Here is a 23,703-nt window from a genome sequence, read left to right on the forward strand (position 1 = left end):
CCTCCGCTGTCAGGCAATGATTACCTGGCCACGGCTGTGATTTGAATATTGTTGCGGCAGCCTTTAACCTCATACGGCTACCTAACTTCGTCAGAACTCAGAAATAAAATAATAACGAAACTGGAATCCTATGAACCATAAAATTTTTAGATTAAAATTTTAGACACGAGTTTCAAACTGGCACTGAATTTAAGAACGTATTTTAAGTTTTATAAAATAGAAAAACGGGAATAAATATATAAAAAAAAACATACTCTTATTTAACAAATTAGTTAAAATGTGGATAAACTGACATGAACAGTCCATTGTTGAAAAAAATAAATTTATTTATTATAATTAGAGGTTTGAATAAAGGTGTAATATGAGCATCAAACATGTACCAATTGTTAATTTGTAAGGAGACACAGCAGGAACGATTTCATATTCAACAAACCCTTCAGCTTCGGTCAAATTATGAACCAATACTATAGTGACTTTGAATTTAAGTTTACAAGCTTAGACGAGACCACCCGTTGAATCAGGGCCTGTAAAAACGATATCTGAACCCTATGGGGGAAAATGGGCAGATATCAGTCATTTTCAGGCGTGGCAAAACGTTTGATGGCACATCCTTCTCTTGCAACCAGTAACGCCAGTTGGTAAGAGAGAAACTGCATGATGATGATGATGATGAAGAACTAATTTACGTATCAAACGGTCTTGAACATTACTCTTATTTCTCTCTTCTCAAGCTGAATTTCCACGCTTTCTTCGGCTTTGTTTGGGTTCACAGTCTCCAACAAGTTCCAGAAGGAAGTGATTGATGGGAACTAAGAATGGACGTAAAACCACTATTGATTTTTGTAGTAGATAATTTAACGTTGCTTGCATGAAAATCATATAATATGGTGAAGAAACTGTTGTGTTTTTTCTTAGTTTGAAAGACAAAATAGTTGGAGGAAAGTGCCAATTTTGAACGCTTGTAAATCAATTTTAATGTTAAAGAGAAGTAGGAACTACTCACAGAGTACATTAAAACTGTCTTTCCAGCAACTACCTACTTTCCTAATCTCCTCTGTTAAGATACAACTCCCAAAATTAATCCCTTATTTTTCTTTTCAATAAAACTATACTTGCAACTTTTTCATACAATCCTTTTATAAACCCTAATATGGTAACTCGTGATTGGTTAGCTTGCATTTACGCAAGCGAAACCTATTGCAAATTAATCAATTACGAATTGTCATATCAGTGTTGTATGAAAAAGGTTGTAAATGTAGTACTGCTCTTTTTTCCTTAACCCTAAAATGCTTCAACATATATATTAACAGTAAGAGTAATGTTATATCCACAACCTATTCTCACAAACTTCTCTTACAATCCCAATGTGACAGTCGAGTTGACACTGCTACGTCAGCTAAGACAAAAAATGATTTTAATTAGACTTAAGAAACGATCATTCCTTCGTAGGAAACAATTGTTCTTTCCTTATGGAACGACCATTCCTTTCTTACGGAACAGCATGACCATTATAAGGAATGACTGTTCCTTAACAAAGGTATGACTATTCCTTCATAAGGAATGGCCATACCTCCTTAAACGAATGATCATACCTTCATTCCTTAAGGTATGGTCATTCCTTCATTAAGGAACATTCATTCTTTATGAAGGAACAACTGTTCCTTCTGAAAGAACAACCTTTTATTTCTAGCAGTGTCTTGGGTACCTTGGTATGGTAAGAGATGACGTGAGTCACGTGACAATGTCTATTTGTTGCCACATAAGAGAAAATTGTGAGATTGAGTTGTAAACATAACATTTTTTTTAATTAAGAGTAATTAGTTTATCATAATGAAAATGGTAAACCCATTAGAATAATAAGAAATTGCAGGAGTTTAGAAATATTGCTTGAAGGAGCAGGAGTTTAGAATAATAATGAAAAGTCTGAAGGACTGGATGAGAGCAAACATCAAAACTGAAATGGGAAAAACTTGTGTAAACTGTATTAACTGTCTTGTCAGGAAATAGAAAACATACAGAGAAGAGGTCTACATCCCATTTTTTCACCCCTCTTATTGTTTTCTTGCAATAGAAGAAGAAGCGCAAGAGTCAACCACTAAAGAATGTATAAAATATATATGCCTTTGAATATGTTCAAGTCTGTATCTGCAACTATCATTCTCTTCTTAACAATTATCTTCAAGGCAGTTGAGCATGTATTATTAGATTAATTCATGGTATAATATAATTAGAAGTCTATGGGAATATTAATGATGGGCTACCTAGGTGAGGCTGTTGTCATATATTAATTATTCAGCATTAAGACTTTGAGTGAAGGAAAGAAATTAGCACATATTAATCCTTAACAAATGAGAACCCAACTACATTTTCTGCATGCATTATTATTAATTTCATAAGAACCACCTGTAATTGGTTGAATTTGGCAAAAAGCTTCTCCGAAGAAGCTTAGAGTCGCTATAAGAAGAAACAAACAGTTGTCATGAATGATACGCTTACACACATTAACATCCACTAATCAAACCAGAATTAATGAACAAGTCATCTCTGAAGTGTGAACATGTGTCACAAAATTCTTTAAAGGCCGGTAAAATTCAATTAAGCTTCGTATTTACCCAAAAATGAGGTGGGGTGGGTCAAAATTTGAGGCAATAGTGAAGATAGCATGTGCAGAAATGGACAACCAATATCCAATGGTCTTTAATGGAGTCAGCAGATATGAAATGTACAAGCATTTAGAAATAGAAATTAATCTGCAACAAAGATGATGCTACTGAGAGGTTACTTCAAAGTGAGGGAAGTTTTGTAAGCATGTGGCTTTGACTTTGTGAATCCTAGAAAACCACCATGGCCCGCCGATAGAGACAAAGGGTGGCTGAATGGCTGGGTAGAGTTGACTGTCAGAGTGGGTTAGGTCTAACAGGAAGGTGCGTCGGTTAGTGAAGTGGGGGAGGGGGTGATTAAGACCAATCCTTATGGACGTTTCTCAAAAGTCAACCCTTTATTAGGGTATGGTCAAGTTGCGTGTGATTGGGTGACACGTTGAATATGGACCCCACTCTGTGTTGACTTTCACGTGTGGAGAATGGAGCGGTTCGAGCTGTCCCCGTCCGGTAGCCACGGCGAGCCTTTGATCCTAGAAAATGAAATGACGGTGCAACCAACCCATCATAACCTCTAAAAAATATGGACAGGCCAGGTGGGACCTTTTAGGTTGGTCAAGCTCGGTATGTACAATTGTAGGACTTTCGTTTCATTTTACTTTCTTAGAAATTTCGCGTAATGGTTGGTAATGGAATCTCAGTTCCGTAAGAATTAAGAGATCAGGGCTGTTAGGTCAGTTTACATATACCTTAACTAATCTTTCAGATTTTGAAATTATCGATGAGTAAAGAGTGTCGAACCAATTTATATGTGCCTCAATTATTCTCTTAAGACTCTAGACTATTGGTCAGATAAGTTTCAGTAACCATCCTAATTAGCAACCAAGAGAAACCGAACTCAGAAAAATATTGAGTAATATCCAAAAGTTCCTATCAACCATTTGATCACCAAGGTTGGTTTGTCTTTATCTCTTTTGATTGAACTAATAAATGGGTAATGGATAGCGTACTGCTGGTATCCGTTTGGTTCTTAATTCGGACCTTGTTGAATGTTAGAAACGAAATGGGTGGAGAGGGGCACAAGAAATACAAGGTTGGTTGGTTTTTATATGGGCTTGAGATCATTTCAGGTCGGCCCAATAATAGTCACGTCAAGGCCCAATGAAAGCAATTCAGCGCCCCAATATTTTCCCGCGCAAACACGACTGAAATTGGCGCCGCCACATTTGAACCACGATAAAAACGGGTGGGAGGTGGGCCATCCTGACCACGTAGACATAATCAGCACTGATTTCTCGCCACGTATCCAAAAAAGATTCCGCTAGCTGTCACCACACGATCTTAAATCCGTAACTCCACCCATGCCGTCACCATTATACATCCCCCATATTCCCACTCTCTTCCCAAAATTTAAAAATTTAAAAATTTCAAAACCGTTCTATTAAATCCCCTCTCCTTGTCCAATTTCTAGCTGTTAATTTCATTTCAAGATCCCAAGCTTTATTATCTATTAATAAATGCGTCAATAACATAATCCTTTTGGTTATACTTGAATAACAAAAATCCCTACGTGGTTATAAAAACATCATAATTTCTCTTACCGTTAATCTTTTGATGTTAAAATAAACGGCGACACATAACCAATAATTTACGGAAAGTAGAATTTATTTTTGAAATCTTAGGAAGATATTTATTATTTGATTAAATCTCAGCGAATCAAGAAAACCTCTTAATAAAGTTGGAGCTTCTCTATTTGAGTATTACTTAATTATAAAATCTATTATATAAAAGTTAACTTGATTGGCACTATTAATAATAATAACATTATTTTGTTCACATCAAAATAAAAATACATTAATACTTTATAATTATAAACCACTAAAATGTACACCTTCACCTAATAAAAACTCATAATATTAAATTGAATGCAAGCCCATATCAAAACACAAAGGTGAATAACCAGGGGACCAGGACAAAGAAGATGGTGAAGTGGGAGGTGAACGGTAAGACGAACAAGAAGAAGTGGTATTGGAAGAGACATTGGTGGCAGAGGGATTGCGAATCATCAAAGGCACCACATCTTCTAGCAGGCCTTGTGGGCTGATCGCTAGTCCTTGTTCTGCAGCTGGTTCCAGCAGTCTGCAGTCGTCAAACGTCCTTGGTGGGGCTTCAAAATTGAAGTTTGATGGGCTCCCATGGACATCTTGTGGCTGTCGTTGTGTTTCCTGAGGCTGGGAATTGACTTGCGAAATGGTTGTTAATGTTTTCTGCTTCTTCATTGGTGGATTCATTTGAAAATATGGGTAAGCAAAGTGAAGATGCAGCCCTTCATAGGTGATTATTAGTGTTTCTGGGTCCTCACAGGACCTCTCCACCTGCTTCTTTGCACTGCACCTTGGGTTTGTGCATTTGTAGTAGCTCCTGTTCACCACATATGTAATTGTAATAAGCTTCAAACAGTACTAAATATAAATGACACTGAGTCACAAAGCACTAGTGTTTAATTAGAAATTAATGCTTATACCAGGTAGGTTGGAATCTTGAGAAACTTTAGCCAACTAAAATTTTAGTCTTCTGTTTATGTAACTACTAAATAAATGTTTATTTTTGAATTAAGAACCTCTCCTTATATAAGTTTTCTTGAAGTTTTATAAGTATAATGTAAAACTCAGGTCGATAATCTCAATCCTTATATTTTAGTAAAATCTGGAGACATTATATGCTCTCGAACAAATTGTCTTTCAAGTGCAGATTACTCCTGAGGAAACTGCGGCATTTGGTGAACCATTATTTTATGATAATTTTATCACGACAGTGAACTTTATTGGACAAGAATAAAGTGGTTTTAATCGTTTTATCTCACTGAAGTCACACACATCCGATATTCATATTATCTTATACAGTAATATTTCTGCCATGAAAATGAAATGATGTGGAAAATGGGCTAAGCGATAACGAAGTAAAAGAGTTAAAACAAATTACCGAGGATTGGGGCTATTCTTGATAGATTTCTGGCCATATTTTCTCCATTTATATCCATCATCAGCCATCCCATTGCCCAAGCTCTTGATTTTGAGAGTGTATTTGTGATCAAGCTTACCAAAACCCCCTTCTAGCAATGAAATTCTGCAAGAAAATCAAACTTAAATGGTATTAGAATGAGAGCTGACAGCAGTCGGAGGTATATTTAATAAAGATGTTGTGAAATAATAATAACCTGGCTTGAGAAAGATCTTCGGAATATTGGTCTTTTTGAGTTGTCATGGATAACGCATTCTCGATATCTCCAATGGTTGGGCCAGAATAGATGGCTGAAGTGAGCCTATTAACAGTCTCTTCATTTGCAGCTGGACTTGACTTTGGTTCAGTATTCTCTTGCGGTAGCACAAACAATGGAGTTTCATCGTCAAAAAGTTCCCTTACAAGTTCATCTTCAAACCAAGAAGAAGCCTTCTCTGTCTCCATTATCACCCTTAAGAAAACTAAATCGAACTGTGCATCAGATGAAAGCGTCAAACTAAAGAAGCTGAAATGATAAGGGTATAAGAACAAGAAGCAGCAGGCTTATGAAAAAGAGGAGAGAGTGGAGTAGATGAGGAGGAATTTGTGACGTCTACGTGTGTGCTTTCTTCACAATAAATTCAGAGAGTTACTGTATTATTTTTATATTCCATTTTGACTTGTTAAGAATTCCAAATCTTGTCAACGTTTACACTTTTGGTTAACTCTAAAATGGGGCACCACCATATTACTTTTTACTTCACTCGCATCTAGCATCAAGATTCACAGCAAGCTGCAGCCAACGTTTGAAGATGGTTTGTTTAAGATTTTACTGTTGTTGAAGCTAGTACAAATCCATTGCCTGGTTGGATTGTCTGTATCTGCATTTGATGCTGAGTTTGTCTTTGTTTACATTGTTTTTGATGGGATTGTTGCATCAAAGGTGGACCAAATCTACCTGACTCGTGACCCCATTTTAATTAACTAAAAGCAAGAGTCAACCACTAAAGAATGTATAAATATTATATATGCCTTTGAATTATGTTCAAGTCTGTATCTGCAACTATCATTCTCTTCTTAATCAATTATCTTCAAGGCAGTTGAGCATGTATTATTAGATTAATTCATGGTATAATATAATTAGAAGTCTATGGGAATATTAATGCTGGGCTACCTAGGTGAGGCTGTTGTCATATTTATTAATTATTCAGCATTAAGACTTTGAGTGAAGGAAAGAAATTAGCACATATTAATCCTTTAACAAATGAGAACCCAACTACATTTTCCTGCTTGCATTATTATTAATTCTTCATAAGAACCACCTGTAATTGGGCTTGAATTTGGCAAAAAGCTTCTCCGAAGAAGCTTAGAGGTCGCTATAAGAAGAAACAACAGTTGTCATGAATGATACTGCTTAACATCCACTAATCAAACCAGAATTAATGAACAAGTCATCTCTGAAGTGACGAACATGTGTCACAAAATTCTTTAAAGGCCGGTAAAATTCATATTTAAGCTTCGTATTTACCCAAAAAATGAGGTGGGGTGGGTCAAAATTTTGAGGCAGTAGTGAAGATATGCATGTGCAGAAATGGACAACCAATATCCAATGGTCTTTAATGGAGTCAGCAGATATGAAATGTACAAGCAGCATTTAGAAATAGAAATTAATCTGCAACACAAGATGATGCTACTGAGAGGTTACTTCAAAGTGAGGGAAGTTTTGTAAGCATGTGGCTTTGACTTTGTGAATCCTAGAAAACCACCATGGCCCGCCGCAGATAGAGACAAAGGGTGGCTGAATGGCTGGGTAGAGTTGACTGTCAGAGTGGGCTTAGGTCTAACAGGAAGGTGCGTCGGTTAGTGAAGTGGGGAGGGGAAGGTGATTAAGACCAAATCCTTATGGACGCTTCTCAAAAGTCAACCCTTTATTAGGGTAGGGTCAAGTTGCGTGTGATTGGGTGACACGTTGAATGTTGAGACCCCACTCTGTGTTGACTTTCACGTGTGGAAAATGGAGCGGTTCGAGCTGTCCCCGTCTCGGCTAGCCACGGCGAGCCTTTGATCCTAGAAAATGGAAATGACGGTGCAACCAACCCATCTTAACCTCTAAAAAATATGGACAGGCCAGGGTGGGACCTTTTAGGTTGGGTCAAGCTCCGGACGTACAATTGTATGGACTTTCGTTTTCATTTTACTTTCTTAGAAATTTCGCATACTCCGATACAAATGGAAAATTATCCCATTGGACCTCTAATTTTTGGGTAATAGGATCTCAATTTCGTAAGAAATTAAGATAATCATAGGTGTTTAGGTCAGTTTATGTACATATCAACTAATCTTTCGGAATCTAAAATCATTGACCAGATATAAGATACATACTTACGTGCACCTCAATTATTCTCCTAAGACTTTAGACTTATCGGTTACATAAAAGTTTTAATAACCATCTTAATTAGTAATTGAAGGGAGACTCAAATTCAAGAGATCTTGAATAATTCATTTAAGAGTTTTTATTAAACCGGTGATTGTTGGATTTGGCCTTTACCTCTTAGTATAAATGAACGGTTGTGAGTTGTCCACAGAAATTACATTGCATTAAATAACAAAAAGATTGACAACTAATATGGGTAATGGATAGAGTACTGCTGTATGTCTGTATCCGTTTGGGTCTTAATTCAGACCTTGTTGAATGCTAGAAACGAAATGGGTGGAGTGGGGCACAAGAAATACATGAGTATGGTTTGTTTTTATATGGTCTTTAGATCGTTTCAGGTCAGCCCAATAATGGTCACGATCAAGGCCCAATGAAAAGCAATTCAGGCCCCAATATTTTCCCGCGCAAACACCGACTGAAATTGGCGCCGCCACATTTGAACCACGATAAAAACGGGGTGGAGGTGGGCCATCCCTGACCACGTAGACATAATCAGTGACTGATTTCTCGCCACGTATGCAAAAAAGATTCCCAGCTAGCTGTCACCACACGATCTTTAAATCCCGTACACTCCACCCAGCGTCACCATTATACATCCCCCATGTTCCCACTCTCTTCCCAAAATTTAAAAATTTAAAAATTTCAAAACCGTTCTATTAAATCACCTCTCCTTGTCCAATTTCTAGCTGTTAATTTCATTTCAAGATCCCAAGCTCCGTGTACGTGTTTCCGCCAACGGCTGAGAATGGAAGAAGAAGAAGGTTGCACAACTCCGAAGCTTAGGATCCCCGCGGCGTCTGTTTGTCCACCACCTCCAAGGAAGAAATCAATGGTTGAAAAAAAGCGTGACCCGCCCAAGAACGGTTATTTTCAGCCACCTGATCTTGATGCTCTGTTTGCCATGCCAGTAAGGAGGCAAGCTTGCGCTTAACTTAGCGTTTCCGGTATCGTTATGGTTGGTTTTCTCTTATCCTCTTGGTAGTGTAAATAATTTGTTAGTGAGATGGTTAGTACTTAGTAGTGAAGGAAGTAATTTGTTATTGAAAGATTAATTCATTTCTCTTCTATGGAATAGAACAGATTATGTTATGTGTTTGTTTTTTTTTTTTTGATTTTGAAATTGTTGTGAGATTCCTCCGTTGTCAGGCAATGATTACCTGCCAACGGCTGTGATTTGAATATTTATGCGGCAGCCTTTAACCTCATACGGCTACCTAACGTCGTCAGAACTCAGAAATAAAATAATAACGAAGCTGGAATCCCATGAACCATAAAATTTTTAGATTAAAATTTTAGACACGAGTTTCAAACTGGCACTGAATTTAAGAACGTATTTTAAGTTTTATAAAATAGAAAAAAGGGAATAAATATATAAAAAAAAACATACTCTTATTTAACAAATTAGTTAAAATGTGGATAAACTGACATGAACAGTCCATTGTTGAAAAAAATAAATTTATTTATTATAATTAGAGGTTTGAATAAAGGTGTAATATGAGCATCAAACATGTACCAATTGTTAATTTGTAAGGAGACACAGCAGGAACGATTTCATATTCAACAAACCCTTCAGCTTCGGTCAAATTATGAACCAATACTATAGTGACTTTGAATTTAAGTTTACAAGCTTAGACGAGACCACCCGTTGAATCAGGGCCTGTAAAAACGATATCTGAACCCTATGGGGGAAAATGGGCAGATATCAGTCATTTTCAGGCGTGGCAAAACGTTTGATGGCACATCCTTCTCTTGCAACCAGTAACGCCAGTTGGTAAGAGAGAAACTGCATGATGATGATGATGATGAAGAACTAATTTACGTATCAAACGGTCTTGAACATTACTCTTATTTCTCTCTTCTCAAGCTGAATTTTCACGCTTTCTTCGGCTTTGTTTGGGTTCACAGTCTTCAACAAGTTCCAGAAGGAATTGATTGATGGGAACTAAGAATGGACGTAAAACCACTATTGATTTTTGTAGTAGATAATTTAACGTTGCTTGCATGAAAATCATATAATATGGTGAAGAAACTGTTGTGTTTTTTCTTAGTTTGAAAGACAAAATAGTTGGAGGAAAGTGCCAATTTTGAACGCTTCTAAATCAATTTTACTGTTAAAGAGAAGTAGGAACTACTCACAGAATACATTAAAACTGTCTTTCCAGCAACTACCTACTTTCCTAATCTCCTTTGTTAAGATACAACTCCCAAAATTAATCCCTCATTTTTCTTTTCAATAAAACTATACTTTGCAATTTTTTCATATAACCTTTTTATACAACCCTAAAATGACAGCCCGTGATTGATCAACTTGCATTTAAGCAAACGAAACTTACTGTAAATTGATCAATTACGAACTGTCATATCAGTGTTGTATGAAAAAGTTGTAAATATAGTACTACTCTTTTCTCCTTAACCCTAAAATGCTTCAACATATATATTAACAGTAGGAGTAATCCTACACCCACAATCTATTCTCACAAACTTCTCTTACAATCTCAACGTGACAGCTGAGTTGACACTGTTACGTCAGCTCCATCACACCCAAGATAAAAAATGATTTTAATTAGACTTAAGAAACGATCATTCCTTCGTAGGAAACAATTGTTCCTTCCTTATGGAACGACAATTCTTTTCTTACAGAACAACATGACCATTCCAAGGAATGACTGTTCCTTAACGAAGGTATGACTATTCCTTCATAAGAAATGACCATACCTCTTTAAGGAATGGTCGTTCCTTAACGAACGTATGGTCATAAGGAATGACCATACCTCCTTAATAAGGAATGACCATACCTCCTTAACAAATGGTCATACCTTCATTCCTTAAGGTATGATCATTCCTTCATTAAGGAACATTCATTCCTTATAAAAGAACAACTGTTCCTTCTGAAAGAACGACCTTTTATTTCTGGTAGTGTCTTAGGTGCCTTGGTATGGTGAGAGTTAACGTGACAATGCTCATTTGTTATAATGTTAGAGTTGTAAAAAAAAGTTGTGAGATTGAGTTGTAAACGTAATATTTTTCTTAAAAGTAATTAGTTTATCACAATGAAAATAGTAAAACCCATTAGAATAATAGGAAATTGCAGGAGTTTAGAAATATTGCTTGAAGGAGCAAATTTTTAATAGTTGTCACATATGGGTTTCTCTTGAAGGAGCAGCAGTAGGTTTTACAGATTAATTATCAAAATAGGATAAAAGAGCTGATATTAGTAATGTAATTAAGATATAAATTACGGTAAAAATTCTGAAGGACTGAATGAGAGCCAACATAAAAAATGAAATGCCAGAAACTTGTGTAAACTGTCTTGTCAGGAAATAGAAAATATACAGAGAAGAGGTCTACATCCCATTTTTTCACCCCTCTGGATGTTTTCTTGCAATAGAAGAAGAAGCTTAACTAAGTTCTAGAGATTACAAACAGTACAATTTGGTAAATCTGAAACTAATTAAATTGTTGGTGATAATGTGTACCTTAATTCTAATCTTAAAATGAACCAATAAGAGAAGGTCATTCTGGTAATCAAATGCTTACATCTTACTTTATCAGCACTCTAAAATTAAGCTCGACCAAAAACAAAGAGGAGCAGACAAGGTGACCATCTAAATTGTAAATAAGTTTTATTAATTAATCATAACCTTGATACCTAATCATCCCTTATTTATTAAGCACCATTTCTCTTTTCCATAATCACTTCACTTAGTTTTTTTTTGGCTCCACACTATATCAAATCAAGAGAGAGAGAGAGAGAGAGAGAATACAAATTATGGGAACCTCTGATCTTCCTTCATGCGCTCCAATGGCTACTCTGCTCTTTGGTTTTTGCCTTGTATCTCTATTGCCGGAGTTTGCAGCAGGCATAACAAGACACTATACCTTCAATGTACATTACTAATAACTTGTATTGGTTGTTTATTTTTATTTGTTTTTGTTATACTTTTTTCCATCCTAACTTCAAACTATTGTTTATTTTAAGATCATGTACCAAAATGTGACAAGATTGTGCCACACAAGGAGCATTATCAGTGTGAATGGACGATTCCCAGGGCCTCGGTTGGTGGCTCGGGAAGGCGATCGTGTCGTTGTTAAAGTGGTTAATCATGTTTCAAACAATGTCACAATTCACTGGTATGAATTAATCTACATTTCTTGAATATGTTATCATTTATATAACTTTTAAAACATTGTGGTTGTTTTGTTTGAGAGAGCAGGCATGGAGTTAGGCAGTTGACATCCGGGTGGGCTGATGGACCAGCATATGTAACACAATGTCCCATTCAAACTGGCCAATCCTACACGTATAATTTCACCATTACAGGACAGAGAGGAACTTTGTTATGGCATGCTCATATCTCATGGTTGAGATCAACGCTCTATGGACCCATCATCATCTTCCCAAAGCGCAATGAATCCTACCCATTTCGGAAACCCCACAAGGAAATCCCTATACTTTTTGGTAAAAAAAAAAACCTTTGAATATTTGGTATATTTAATTAATTGCCATGCATTCGGAGATTTTATTAACATTAATATATGCATTGATGTTTGGAATTACAGGAGAATGGTTCAATGTAGACCCAGAAGCTATCATTAACCAATCTCTTCAAACAGGAGCAGGACCAAACGTTTCTGATGCATACACCATTAATGGTTTTCCAGGGCCACTTTACAACTGCTCTTCTCAAGGTGAAAAACCTGTAAACCTTATTGTCCGAGGTTTCCAGGGGCATTGTGGGGATTTTGACTTATAATTAATCTTGAGCAAGATTTGGTTTGTTGTTGTAGATATATACAAGCTGAAGGTGAAGCCTGGAAAAACATATCTTCTGAGACTAATCAACGCTGCACTCAACGATGAGCTCTTCTTCAGCATTGCTAATCACAACCTCACCGTTGTGGAAGCCGACGCCGTTTATGTCAAACCTTTCAACACAGACAAGCTCCTCATAACTCCAGGCCAAACCACAAACGTTCTTCTCAAAACAAAACCATACTTTCCCAATGCCACCTTCCTCATGGAGGCCAGGCCTTACTTCACTGGCAGGGGCACATTTGACAATTCCACCACCGCCGGTATCCTCCGATACAAGCGACCATCAAATCTCTCATCCTCAAAAAAGCTTCCTCTATTCAAACCAACTCTCCCTGCAATAAATGCCACTAACTTTGTAGCCAACTTCACCAGGAAATTTCGTAGCTTAGCCAGTGCAAAGTATCCTGCCAATGTTCCTTTAAAAGTGGACAAGAAATTTTTCTTCACTGTTGGACTTGGGACAAATCCATGTCCTAAGAACACAACTTGCCAAGGACCTACTAATACGACCAAATTTGCAGCTTCGGTTAACAATGTGTCATTTGCGTTACCTTCAATAGCTATTCTCCAATCCTACTTCTTTGGACAAAACAATGGAGTATACACTGCAGATTTTCCGATTAATCCCCCGATTCCGTTCAACTACACTGGGACGCCACCGAATAATACTAATGTAAGCAATGGCACACGCACTGTGGTTTTGCGTTTTAACACAAGCGTGGAGCTGGTGTTGCAGGACACCAGTATTCTTGGTGCTGAGAGTCACCCTCTTCATCTTCATGGATACAATTTCTTCGTCGTTGGACTTGGTTTCGGAAACTATGATCCTAATAATGATCCTAAAAAATTCAATTTAGTCGATCCCATGCAGAGGAATACCGCTGGTGTTCCTGCTGGTGGTTGGATCGCCATTCGCTTCTTCGCAGACAACCCAGGTACAATAATTTGCAGGAAAAAATACATGATTTCATCCTTCAAAGTTTTTCTCTGTTATATGATTCAGTACTTACCCTATTACAATTTAAACAGGGGTGTGGCTTATGCACTGTCATTTGGATGTACACACGAGCTGGGGGCTGAGGATGGCATGGATAGTTTTAGATGGGCCACAACCAAACCAGAAGCTACCACCACCACCGTCTGATCTTCCCCAGTGTTGATCTTCTTGAGGCTTGACTGATTATTTCTACTCCGGACTGGCAAAATTTTTTTTTTGCGAGTGTTTTTGTATCATAAATTCCATTTTTCTTAACTTAATAATCGTGTAATTATTTTTTTTTTTTGTGTGCTTCATTAATAAGAAAGGAGAAAAGCTTTTTCAGAATGTGTCATGATATTGTGATTCTGTTAAGAGTATATAGTAGTTCAAGTGTTAATGTCAGGTGGATTAATTTAATAACCTTCTTTAAGATTTATTGTGGACCTAAAATACCAAGAAAGGCNATTATTTTTTTTTTTTGTGTGCTTCATTAATAAGAAAGGAGAAAAGCTTTTTCAGAATGTGTCATGATATTGTGATTCTGTTAAGAGTATATAGTAGTTCAAGTGTTAATGTCAGGTGGATTAATTTAATAACCTTCTTTAAGATTTATTGTGGACCTAAACTACCAAGAAAGGCTCCAATTACAAGCGCTTTTAAGTCTTGTAATAATTTCACCTTGCTTGAATTCCAAGACTGAAGCTTGACTTTTGATCTATAGTTTAAGATAAAATTAACACGAAAAAGGGCAATAAAAAAAGCAATGTAAACTTTACAGAGGCTTACCACTGTTTGATTTAATCTCTAAAGTGGAATACAGCTCCCCTTTATTAGAAGCATAGCCCATCATTTTCAGCACTAGCAGACACACACTCTTTATTTCTTATCGTATTTGTATTTGGTAGGAAGGAACTTTAAATCAAATCAAAAGTTATTCTAAACCTAATTTCTGAAAAGCAAATGCATAGAGTTTGTCCAAGTCATTTTTCTTTAATAATTCATATGCAGAATGATTATGAATAGTTTCATTGCATACCAGGGTTAAAAAAAAAAAAAAAAAGACAAAAGAAGAAAAATCCAAGTATTTGCAGAATGATTATGAATAAACTGGCCATTAAAACCATTACAGAATAAATAACAATATGCAGAAATAAAAAATTGTCAGCAATACTTCCAATGGAGAAAGACTGATCATGAGATATATAATTGCCCTTGAAACTAAGTTTTCCCATCTTCACAAATAACATTCTACACCAGGATTACAAGAGGTCGAAACCCAATTACACAAAACATGAGTAGTAAAGAGAACGGATAGATGAGTTTTGGGTTCAGCACATATGTTGAACTGAGATACTAAAATGATAAATATATTAAGCTACCACCTCTTTTCTTATAAATTGATTCATGCAAGAAAAACTAAGTTGGTTCCCAGGGTCGGAGCTAGATTAAGTTACCTCATTTATTGGGATAGCCAGAGATAAGCCATTAGCGAGTTTTGACATTAGTCACATAAGTCAAATACACCAAATAGCTACAAAGCATTATATACATTTTACAAGTTCATGTTCTAGGAACCTCTGCTAGAGCATAAGTGTGGAAAAATACTGTTCAAATTCTTGGTCAATGGTTGGTTTCCTCTTGCCTCGCTCAGCCTCTGCAATCAAAATAAAACTTAGTATCCCACTCAGCAAATGACTAAAAAAGAAATGATCTAGTGTGCTCACATTTATATTATGAATGATAAATATAACTGGATTCATAGACCACCCAATTTACTTGCAAATCACAAGTGGCATGGCACTATTTTTTTTTTCTTTCTTACTCATGCATAAAGTTTCTGGGTCAAACAAAATTACCTTGATCACCGCTCTGCCTTCCAGAGGAAAGCACATATATATTTGGATTCACTTCATTGGAGTAGAGAAAATCTTCAATTTCCTTATCTATGTATTGCTGCTCCATGATGTTTTTATCATATCTGGAGCAAAGGTACTCCATATGGCTTCCGTAATCAATTAGAGGTTCATCAAGGTTCTCAGCGATGTGTATTCCATCAACATAATGGGAAGAGTGGAGCTTTTCAACCACAACAGTAAATTGTTCTTTGCCAATGTCTCCTGTCATTGCTGTATCCTCCAAAGAATAACGGTTTTCCTTGACACTGCTGGAGCCCCAATTAGATGAAGAAGAGGAAGGCCTAATGTGTGGCCACATTTTTCCATTCTCAGCTTCAAATTTAGATGCACCCTTTACAGACATTGCAGAATCAGAATCTTCTGCAAAGCTATCGCTAGCTTTTGTTGATTCTTCTTCAGACCCATCGTCAGTGGTCTCTGCCTCTGCCATTCCCTTGATTATATTTTTATGGAAATCCTCTACCTCTAGGTTTTCAACAAATCTAGAGATAGATTTAGATGGTAAGCTTCCATCCCAGCATTTATGCTTCGCTACAGGCAAGCCCAATTGTTCAGACTGTAACTTCCTTTTCTTGTTCAAGTCAATAACATTGATCACATGTTTTCCATTAAAGAGGAAGCTGAAAATTTTGGTAGAAAAGCATTAAAAAGCTATGGTTTATAAGAAGCTGTGATTTGCAAAATAGAGGTAAAAAAATATACACAATGTGTTTAAAATTGCAATAAAAATAGAGAAACTCAAAAAGATGGTCTCAAGCTTCTCAATCCTTTCACTGTCTGCTTAAGGTTTGGAAACAACACTAAAACCTGACACCATCTAAAAAGCCAACACAGTTCATTCCTATGTAAAGCAAAATGATATCATTCTGAAGTTAGTTATACTTCTCATTTCAATTGACCATGCAATAAATAAAGATAATTAGGGAAAATGTATGAATTCACAAGACGTTAACCATTCGATCCAAATAGCTACAACACACAAGTATAATAGACAAGAAAGTTTGTTCTAAAAAGCATTGACTCCATGGTCACGATTCAAAATGCTTCCCCTAGGTTAAGCTAGTAGTTGCGCTGGTTCACAAAGTGTCTATGAGTTACTATGATACAAAATCATTTAGGAAAGTTTTAGCAAAAACACATCAGTCTTGTCTAGAGGGAAAGTGAAAACAATCCCCAATTATAACCAGCAAGTTGAATTCAAATGGTTAGTTATAACCGTTAAAAAAATATGGACAAAAGAATCTTCCAACTACCAAGTAAAGGATTTAATCTCAAAATCAAATATATAGCAGTCAGAGAAAATTCATTTTTTGTTGTTGCAATCGGTAGATGTCCATATCATCATTGTTTAAACTTAAATATGAGTAAGTGTAGGTGTGACAAAAGAATAGAAGGAGATCAAAACAAGGAATATTTCGGTCTTTAAACATGGAGCAAGACCGCTCGGTACAATTCAACTCCGATTCCCACAAATTCTCTTGCAATGGAAAATCACCAAAAAAAAAAAAAATAATAAAATAAAATTGTATTTTCAATAAAAACAAATATAAGTTAAGGAGGAAAGCAATTAAAAACAGTTATGACAGACTCTAAATGCAATCTAGTAGACTTCCCCGTAATTAGGCTTCGATGCGAATATGGTCTTCCTGTTTTTTTTTTTTTTTTTTTTCAATAGAGTTCAAAGTAAATAAATCTCCCAAATTTCCAAATTGTCACTAATGAGAATGGCTGACACTTCTATATAGTTTGCGAAAAAGACAATCTAAACCTCTAGCTACTAACTTGATCACAACAAATAACTAGCTGGGTTCTGCTGAAACACCGCAAGAATCAAATCCCTCATCCTAGAAGAACAAAACATGAACCGCAGTTTAAATACTAACAGTGAATCCAGCATAAAGATCGATTTACAATCATCAAATCACACTTCACTCTAGCCCATCAGTTACTTACTATTACATACAATTTCAGTACTCAAACATACTCCAAAAACGCCATTTCTCCAACTTTTTAGTCTCAGAAGATTTCAGTAACACAAAGTTCAAACAAGTTGGCATCAATCAAATAAAAAAAAAAAAAAAAAAAAAATCCATTTTTGATGACACAGATTACTCAAAAGTGAGCTCCACACAGCATATAAAACATAATTAAATAACATAAAAAACCCAGAAGCAAAAACCTGTCAGGCTGAGATGGGTTGGAGTCATCTGGTTCCATGTGAGTGAGGCAGAGAAGCTGAAACCGGGCAGATGAAAAGGGAAACTACCACGTCGGTCGTTGGAGGATATCTCAGAATAGATTACTCTCGTTTGTTTTTGTAAGATCAATCAAGCCTCTTTTGAGGAGCGTGAGAAGCACTGACCAATAATACCACAACACCTCGCTCTTGTGTTTGTTTTGGGAATGAATGATGGCGCATAAGTTGATAAGTCGGACACAGGCCACACCTAGTCCACGTGACTTATTCCGAGCTGTCAAATTAAAGGGTCTACCTCACTCTTTGATGCCTTACTTTAAGGAAATTATGAAAACGAACACCTCACATTTATCCAGACACTAGTTGTGTTCATGTTCATGTTCATGTTCATGTTCATGGATCCAAATTTATATTATAACTATAAATTTGATTAAGAACAAGGAGACAAGAAACATGGTGGCAGCCCAATATCAGCCAATGTTATTATGCCGCCTTTATATAAGGTTCCATAATAATGTGGATATTGTCAAGATCTGAGCTTCTTAAAATAACGTAACAGAGAAGTCACATCAATGGATGAAAACAACAAATTGCATTGCATTGCTTGAGAAAATTTAAGGAAGAATGACAGAAGTTTACAGAATTTGTTTCATTCAAGTTAAAAGGATTACAACAGTTACATTGAGGACCGGACAGCTCAATTTTGGAGAATTTCGCCATTTCTTCTAATGAACTGAGCCGAGATCTCTGATTCATTCTTTTGTACATCAAGGTATCAGTTGGTGGCCGTATGTGTCGACAAACTCTATACTTGAAAATCAAAAAGAAAATAAAAATGAAAAAATCCGTCCTAATTCTAGTTGTTGCCAACATTGATTTGCTTAAAGTGGTAGACAAAGGCTGTCTTACAAAATGCTGCCTCCTCAACCTCAACTCACCTACTGTGCAACGAAACGCTTCAAATGTCCCAGGCCGATAGTATTGAAGGTACACAATACATGATGATCTCACTGTCTGCCTGAATCCAAGACAGAATAGCCAGCAAGCACTAGAAAAGAAGCTGGGAACATTATCAGAAGATTGGCATTCATCCATTTTTTGACAGTTAAGAAGTTACAAATGTTGTTATTACCAATGGGGATGTCACAACCAAGCAATCTTCAAACTATTTTAGCACAGATGCACCAGCTGTGTTATCATAGGTTGCACGGAATTGGAGACCAGAACCAATATGTCTTGATGTGGGGCAAACCCAGCTGAAGATACTTGGACCAAGTACCTGAAGAATTCATAGAATCCAATTCACATAATTGATATGCACAAAAAAAAAAAAATCAGAGCGCATAGACTGCATTACCATACTCTAAATCCAGAATTTAACTACTATCAAAAGGACAAGATGTTTTAGCAGCAACTTTAACTGTCTAATCCCCTCCATATTTGTAAGATTGAACAAAAAAGAAAAAGTATTCATCTAGAACTGTCAGAGCAAGTAATTCTGGATGAAGCTCAATTAGAATGATGCCTAGGCAGAGTGGCCAAGCGACATGCAGCATGGCATCACCAGCCAAACAGATCTAGGCATGCTAAACGGGTCCAGCCACATGGGCCTCCCAGTCTACCACAGCACATAAGAATATCAGACAGATCATAACATTCTCAACCCCAAAAAAATAGAGAAAACAAAAAAAAAAATACAGCTCACTTGGGACTTATTTGCCCACCTAACCTCAATATTTTGAAGGTCTTGGAACATCAAAATGCATATATAGCAGTAACTCTTGAGTTCCAAGTAAGCATGGTATTGCAAATATTGCACTTTAGTGTGCAAATAGAAAAAGAAACTTCCACCATGATGAAGTTAAACCAGAGCTGTGAATGTGTTCTAGAATTAAAACCAGGAAAAATAGATCAAACTTGCACCGAATCATCATACTTCTCAGCTGATGACTGTTGGCTTCCATGACAATCAAATGAGCAAACAGTTACACCTAGTAAAAATAGATTATGGCCACCTAATCCAAATGCTACAAAAACTATAACCCAATCAAATGCTAAAAGCTCCCATATTTGTCAAAAGCACATATAGGTGAAGAACAAATAGAAAATTTTTCCAACATCTACTAAGTCATACCGTAGATCTATCACCCAAGGAGGTGGAGCAAGATACTTACCATTGTCAGATTTTCATAGACACCCAGATCATATGGATGCATATAAACATGCCCACCTTTCTCTGCAAGCCACAAAGCTCTCACTCCTTCATGGTGCTGCAAGAAATATTCTCAGTAAGGAAAAATGAAAATACCCCAATTAAACAGTGGACCGACATTTGAACTCAAATTGGCTACCAAATCAAATGAAGAACATTGTTAGAAATTATTCTAATAACCTCTATAGTGGTTTTGTTTTGCAAAATGAGGTAGATATGCCAACCTAAAAGAACGCTCAGTGCCACACTCAAGGGGACTAGCAACAGTCCAGAAATGACCTGAAAATGACAGATGATGAACACAATAACAAATATTTGAGGTTCTAACTCAAACAAAACAAAGAATCGTCAAATTACATAAGCAGTTCTGAAGGATCCTCCACTTTGTTGCTCATCCTTTAGAGGATCAGTAGATAGACTACCCACAAGCAAAACCTGAAAATTAAGAAGAAAAAAAAGGGAATTAACTATTGAGTTTAAACTTTTTGATAAAAAAGAACATGAAGTACAAATACAGGACACAAGCAAATAAAAAGAGCATCAAGAAACTGCAAAAGAAAAAAATCCATATTACTTTATTATAAATAAAGTAATCCAGAATACAACATACCAGTGAGTAGATGCATGCAACCACGGCATACAAAAGAAAGACGAAGAAGATTTTGTAGTTTGCATGGCCAACACAATTACTTATCCAAATGCAGTGGTGGTCCTTAAAATCAAGAGGCATTACTTTAACACATTATCCAGGACAGTTAAAAGGCATGAACGATAACATAGATCACGCATACCATTCGCAAAACACATCTTTTGCAAACACGGCAATGATGTGCACGAGGAGGTTTATAGTGGGAACACTTTTGACAATACCTCAAATCTCCTCCCTGCAAAAAGATTCCAACCATATCATGTAAGCCAGAGTTCAAACTATATGCTTAATTAATTTTGCTAAGAAACCAAAATGCTTAATAAAAGATAGCACATCTCATTAACCCCAAATAATATGTTCAACCAATATGCTTAAAAGGGGAAAACCAGTTGATTACAATATTCATTATTTCATATGCCTACTCACAGCAACTTTATTTAAATCTACTGAAGGACTTCCAATAAACGGAAATTTCCTGATAAACTAAATTCACATTTCTCAAGCAGCTAAGCATATAAATTCTTAGGAAAAACCTAAAAGATAGATGCCGCACACCACAAAGGGTGCAGCATAACATTATAGCTTAAAAGTAGATCCAAAGAACAGTCCCTCAAAGCCTTAGAGAAATGCCTTACACCACTGCATGGATTCTGTTCTCGCAGCACACTTACCTCTCATGATAAATTAAGGGAAAAAAAATCAAAAGGACTAGCATAACTAACTTAAGATAATAACTTCAGCTAAGGTAATATTCCCCAGAATCAACTAACCAACATCCATTCATGAGTTGTCTCAATGAGATATGTTCATTTATTTGTATTCTAGATAGAATAGAAAATAATTGGTTTTGGAGAATAATTATGCTCATAGCAGATCAAATGGACAATAGAAAACGTCAGCGATTACAGTTCCTCCGATTCCTTTCTTTTCATGACATTTAGGAAAATGAAAATAATGAAATAAAGGAAATTTACATGGGGCATCAGTTCTATTGACCGAGCTGGTTGATGTAACCAAGCCAATAACCAAAAGTTTCACAAGTGCCAATAAAAAATGTGACATTTTAAGCATAAATAATTTAATACTAAACATTATATTTTTAAATGAGGATGATTGCGGGTTGGTTACTGGAGCTACAGAATTTGCGAAAGTCAAATAATATCCCAAATATGAAAATTTCATGGACATCAATATATCTAAAAAGAGATAAAATCTGATCATTTTGATGGTGTGAAAGAGGAATGTTCAACTCGATTTTCCATACGTGGACTGCAGCATTTAAACTCTGACAATGCAAATCCAAAAGGAAACCTTTCAAAACGACAAGAACAAAAATCTCGTTACAAACAGGAAACGACAATTGACTTTTGGAAACTAATTTTTTTTTTATTTGTTTTATTTTAATGTTTGCACATTGTGATCAGTTGTATCGCCCAATGACCTTGAGTCATGCTATCATGCTATATAAGCATACATCGTCCAGGACAAAGCTGGCGCTAAGATCATGACAACAACAATAAATTGTCGTGAGCTAGAGCTGCCATTCATCAAGTCATAATGATAATAGCTAAAAGAATCAGTCTATCTCAAACACTTGAAAGACAAAATAACTAACTTACTATATCAAAAATAAACAACAGGAAATCATGACATGAAAATTTTGAATTCTAACCATTACCGTGAGTTTACCCATGTGGGCAAAGTGCCTCTCCCCATCATCAATTGAGTAATGCGACAAATACAACTGATGCGAAATTAGCCTTTCATGGAAACAACATTTACCCTATTAAATGCATTCATTTTTTTTTTTTTTTTTTTTTGTACTTTCACCTTTGTGCTACATCAATTTGTACATTAAAGTTTGTATACAAAGTTTATACAATTATTATTATACTTTATTAATTACAACATCCTTAACAGAGTATGTGGCAACTAAACCATAACCAAACCATAAAATTTCCAGTCTGAACCAAAAATTCTACATTTGGAACCACTGACCCAAGTAGTCACAACTCTCTAATTTCGAAATAAATCCTAAATTTGGTAACTACCCATCTCCCGGATTGCATAAACCGTAGAAGATTAGCCAGACCATTATTTCAAGAGACTCAAGAAAAATCTAAATACGATGTCTTTTCATATCTCTCACCCCAGATCAGCTAATACAAAAGCAAAAATCAAATTATATCAACTCATTACTCAATCGTATCATTAAAAAGTGCTATTAAAAAAATAAAAAAGATAAAAAAAAATAAACTCCTCTAACCTTATACAACCAAAAGAGAAGACACATGCAAGGTCAATAAGATAGAAACTTTAACGAAAAAAGTAGAATAAAATAAATCTACAGTTACAAGGAAAGCTTAATGTACCTTGCGCTTGATCTCGTGCATCGTGTTATGATCATCTTCAATATCGGGCATGTAATTGGAGGGGACCCGACCTGGATCCCGAAGGATAGCGACAGCATAGTTGAACATACACATGAGAGCCACGGCGGTGAAAACGATGGCGTTCATGATGCCAGGAGAGGAAATAAGACCGAACCATTGGTCTATGAAAATGAAAACAGTGGTAATGTATATGTAAGAGATCAACAAAACGACGACGGTTACGGGTAGAGAGAAAGTGAAGCCTTGCTTCATTGTGATTGCGGCGGAGGCACCGGCGTTATGAAAAACGACGGCGTCTCCGTGGAATTTTTAAAATGAATTAAGAAATAGCAAAAAGAGTTTGGAGGTTGGAGACGGGTCTGTACAATTCTAGATGGTGCGGTGACGTAAAGTTAGTTTGAAAATTTTACTTGGATAGTCTTTTACTTTCTTTATTTTACGAAAATACCCTATTTTAAGACGAAAATGTATTTTTAACCACACATACTTTTGCTTATTTAATGA

The 23,703-nt window shown here is 36.1% G+C and overlaps 4 protein-coding genes across 6 annotated transcripts; 1 reads left to right on the top strand and 3 right to left on the bottom strand.

Annotated features, from left to right (window-relative positions):
• Positions 1–4,482: 4,482 nt before the first annotated feature.
• Positions 4,483–6,155, bottom strand: LOC116135350 (probable WRKY transcription factor 49). The gene is made up of 3 exons (XM_031421049.1): positions 5,818–6,155; positions 5,583–5,726; positions 4,483–5,021 (listed from the first exon to the last, which is right to left on the bottom strand). The coding sequence occupies exons 1-3, from the start codon at positions 6,063–6,065 to the stop codon at positions 4,517–4,519; spliced, it is 897 nt and encodes a 298-aa protein (XP_031276909.1). The 5' UTR covers positions 6,066–6,155; the 3' UTR covers positions 4,483–4,516.
• Positions 6,156–11,770: 5,615 nt separating this feature from the next.
• Positions 11,771–14,174, top strand: LOC116135286 (laccase-17-like). The gene is made up of 6 exons (XM_031420995.1): positions 11,771–11,923; positions 12,017–12,168; positions 12,252–12,496; positions 12,598–12,726; positions 12,826–13,788; positions 13,883–14,174. Exons 1-6 carry the CDS (start codon positions 11,807–11,809, stop codon positions 14,011–14,013), a joined length of 1,737 nt encoding a protein of 578 aa, XP_031276855.1. The 5' UTR covers positions 11,771–11,806; the 3' UTR covers positions 14,014–14,174.
• A 1,099-nt stretch (positions 14,175–15,273) lies between these two features.
• LOC116135352 (protein FAR-RED-ELONGATED HYPOCOTYL 1-LIKE-like) lies at positions 15,274–18,141 on the bottom strand. Its single transcript, XM_031421051.1, has 3 exons — positions 17,928–18,141; positions 15,689–16,368; positions 15,274–15,486 (listed from the first exon to the last, which is right to left on the bottom strand). Exons 1-3 carry the CDS (start codon positions 17,963–17,965, stop codon positions 15,413–15,415), a joined length of 792 nt encoding a protein of 263 aa, XP_031276911.1. The 5' UTR covers positions 17,966–18,141; the 3' UTR covers positions 15,274–15,412.
• Positions 18,142–18,522: 381 nt separating this feature from the next.
• Positions 18,523–23,566, bottom strand: LOC116135291 (probable protein S-acyltransferase 16). 3 transcript variants are annotated; one of them, XM_031421001.1, is made up of 8 exons: positions 23,179–23,566; positions 20,949–21,041; positions 20,768–20,869; positions 20,515–20,592; positions 20,338–20,436; positions 20,120–20,215; positions 19,078–19,224; positions 18,523–18,993 (listed from the first exon to the last, which is right to left on the bottom strand). In XM_031421001.1, exons 1-7 carry the CDS (start codon positions 23,449–23,451, stop codon positions 19,111–19,113), a joined length of 855 nt encoding a protein of 284 aa, XP_031276861.1. In that variant the 5' UTR covers positions 23,452–23,566; the 3' UTR covers positions 18,523–18,993; positions 19,078–19,110. The 3 variants fall into 3 exon arrangements, with proteins under 3 accessions (XP_031276861.1, XP_031276862.1, XP_031276860.1); XM_031421002.1 differs by having other exon boundaries at positions 18,523–19,005; XM_031421000.1 differs by having other exon boundaries at positions 18,523–19,224.
• Positions 23,567–23,703: the final 137 nt, after the last annotated feature.

The sequence above is a fragment of the Pistacia vera genome, unplaced genomic scaffold (assembly GCF_008641045.1).
Source record: "Pistacia vera cultivar Batoury unplaced genomic scaffold, PisVer_v2 Contig298, whole genome shotgun sequence".
NCBI lineage: Eukaryota > Viridiplantae > Streptophyta > Magnoliopsida > Sapindales > Anacardiaceae > Pistacia > Pistacia vera.

Bases quoted from the DNA above. Each gene is read 5' to 3' on its own strand.
- LOC116135350 (XM_031421049.1), bottom strand. From the start codon at position 6,065: ATGGAGACAGAGAAGGCTTCTTCTTGGTTTGAAGATGAACTTGTAAGG. The intron at 5,727-5,817 runs GTTATTATTATT...ATTTTCTTGCAG, and splicing joins GAAGATCTTTCTCAAGCCAG to AATTTCATTGCTAGAAGGGG. The intron at 5,022-5,582 runs GTAATTTGTTTT...TGTGGTGAACAG, and splicing joins AAGAATAGCCCCAATCCTCG to GAGCTACTACAAATGCACAA.
- LOC116135286 (XM_031420995.1), top strand. From the start codon at position 11,807: ATGGGAACCTCTGATCTTCCTTCATGCGCTCCAATGGCTACTCTGCTC. The intron at 12,169-12,251 runs GTATGAATTAAT...TTGAGAGAGCAG, and splicing joins AACAATGTCACAATTCACTG to GCATGGAGTTAGGCAGTTGA. The intron at 12,497-12,597 runs GTAAAAAAAAAA...TTGGAATTACAG, and splicing joins GGAAATCCCTATACTTTTTG to GAGAATGGTTCAATGTAGAC.
- LOC116135352 (XM_031421051.1), bottom strand. From the start codon at position 17,965: ATGGAACCAGATGACTCCAACCCATCTCAGCCTGACAG. The intron at 16,369-17,927 runs GTTTTTGCTTCT...CAAAATTTTCAG, and splicing joins AACCCATCTCAGCCTGACAG to CTTCCTCTTTAATGGAAAAC. The intron at 15,487-15,688 runs GTAATTTTGTTT...TTTTGATTGCAG, and splicing joins AAGGCAGAGCGGTGATCAAG to AGGCTGAGCGAGGCAAGAGG.
- LOC116135291 (XM_031421001.1), bottom strand. From the start codon at position 23,451: ATGAAGCAAGGCTTCACTTTCTCTCTACCCGTAACCGTCGTCGTTTTG. The intron at 20,437-20,514 runs GTAATTTGACGA...TGTCATTTTCAG, and splicing joins GATCCTTCAGAACTGCTTAT to GTCATTTCTGGACTGTTGCT. The intron at 20,216-20,337 runs GTTATTAGAATA...TATTTCTTGCAG, and splicing joins AAAACAAAACCACTATAGAG to CACCATGAAGGAGTGAGAGC.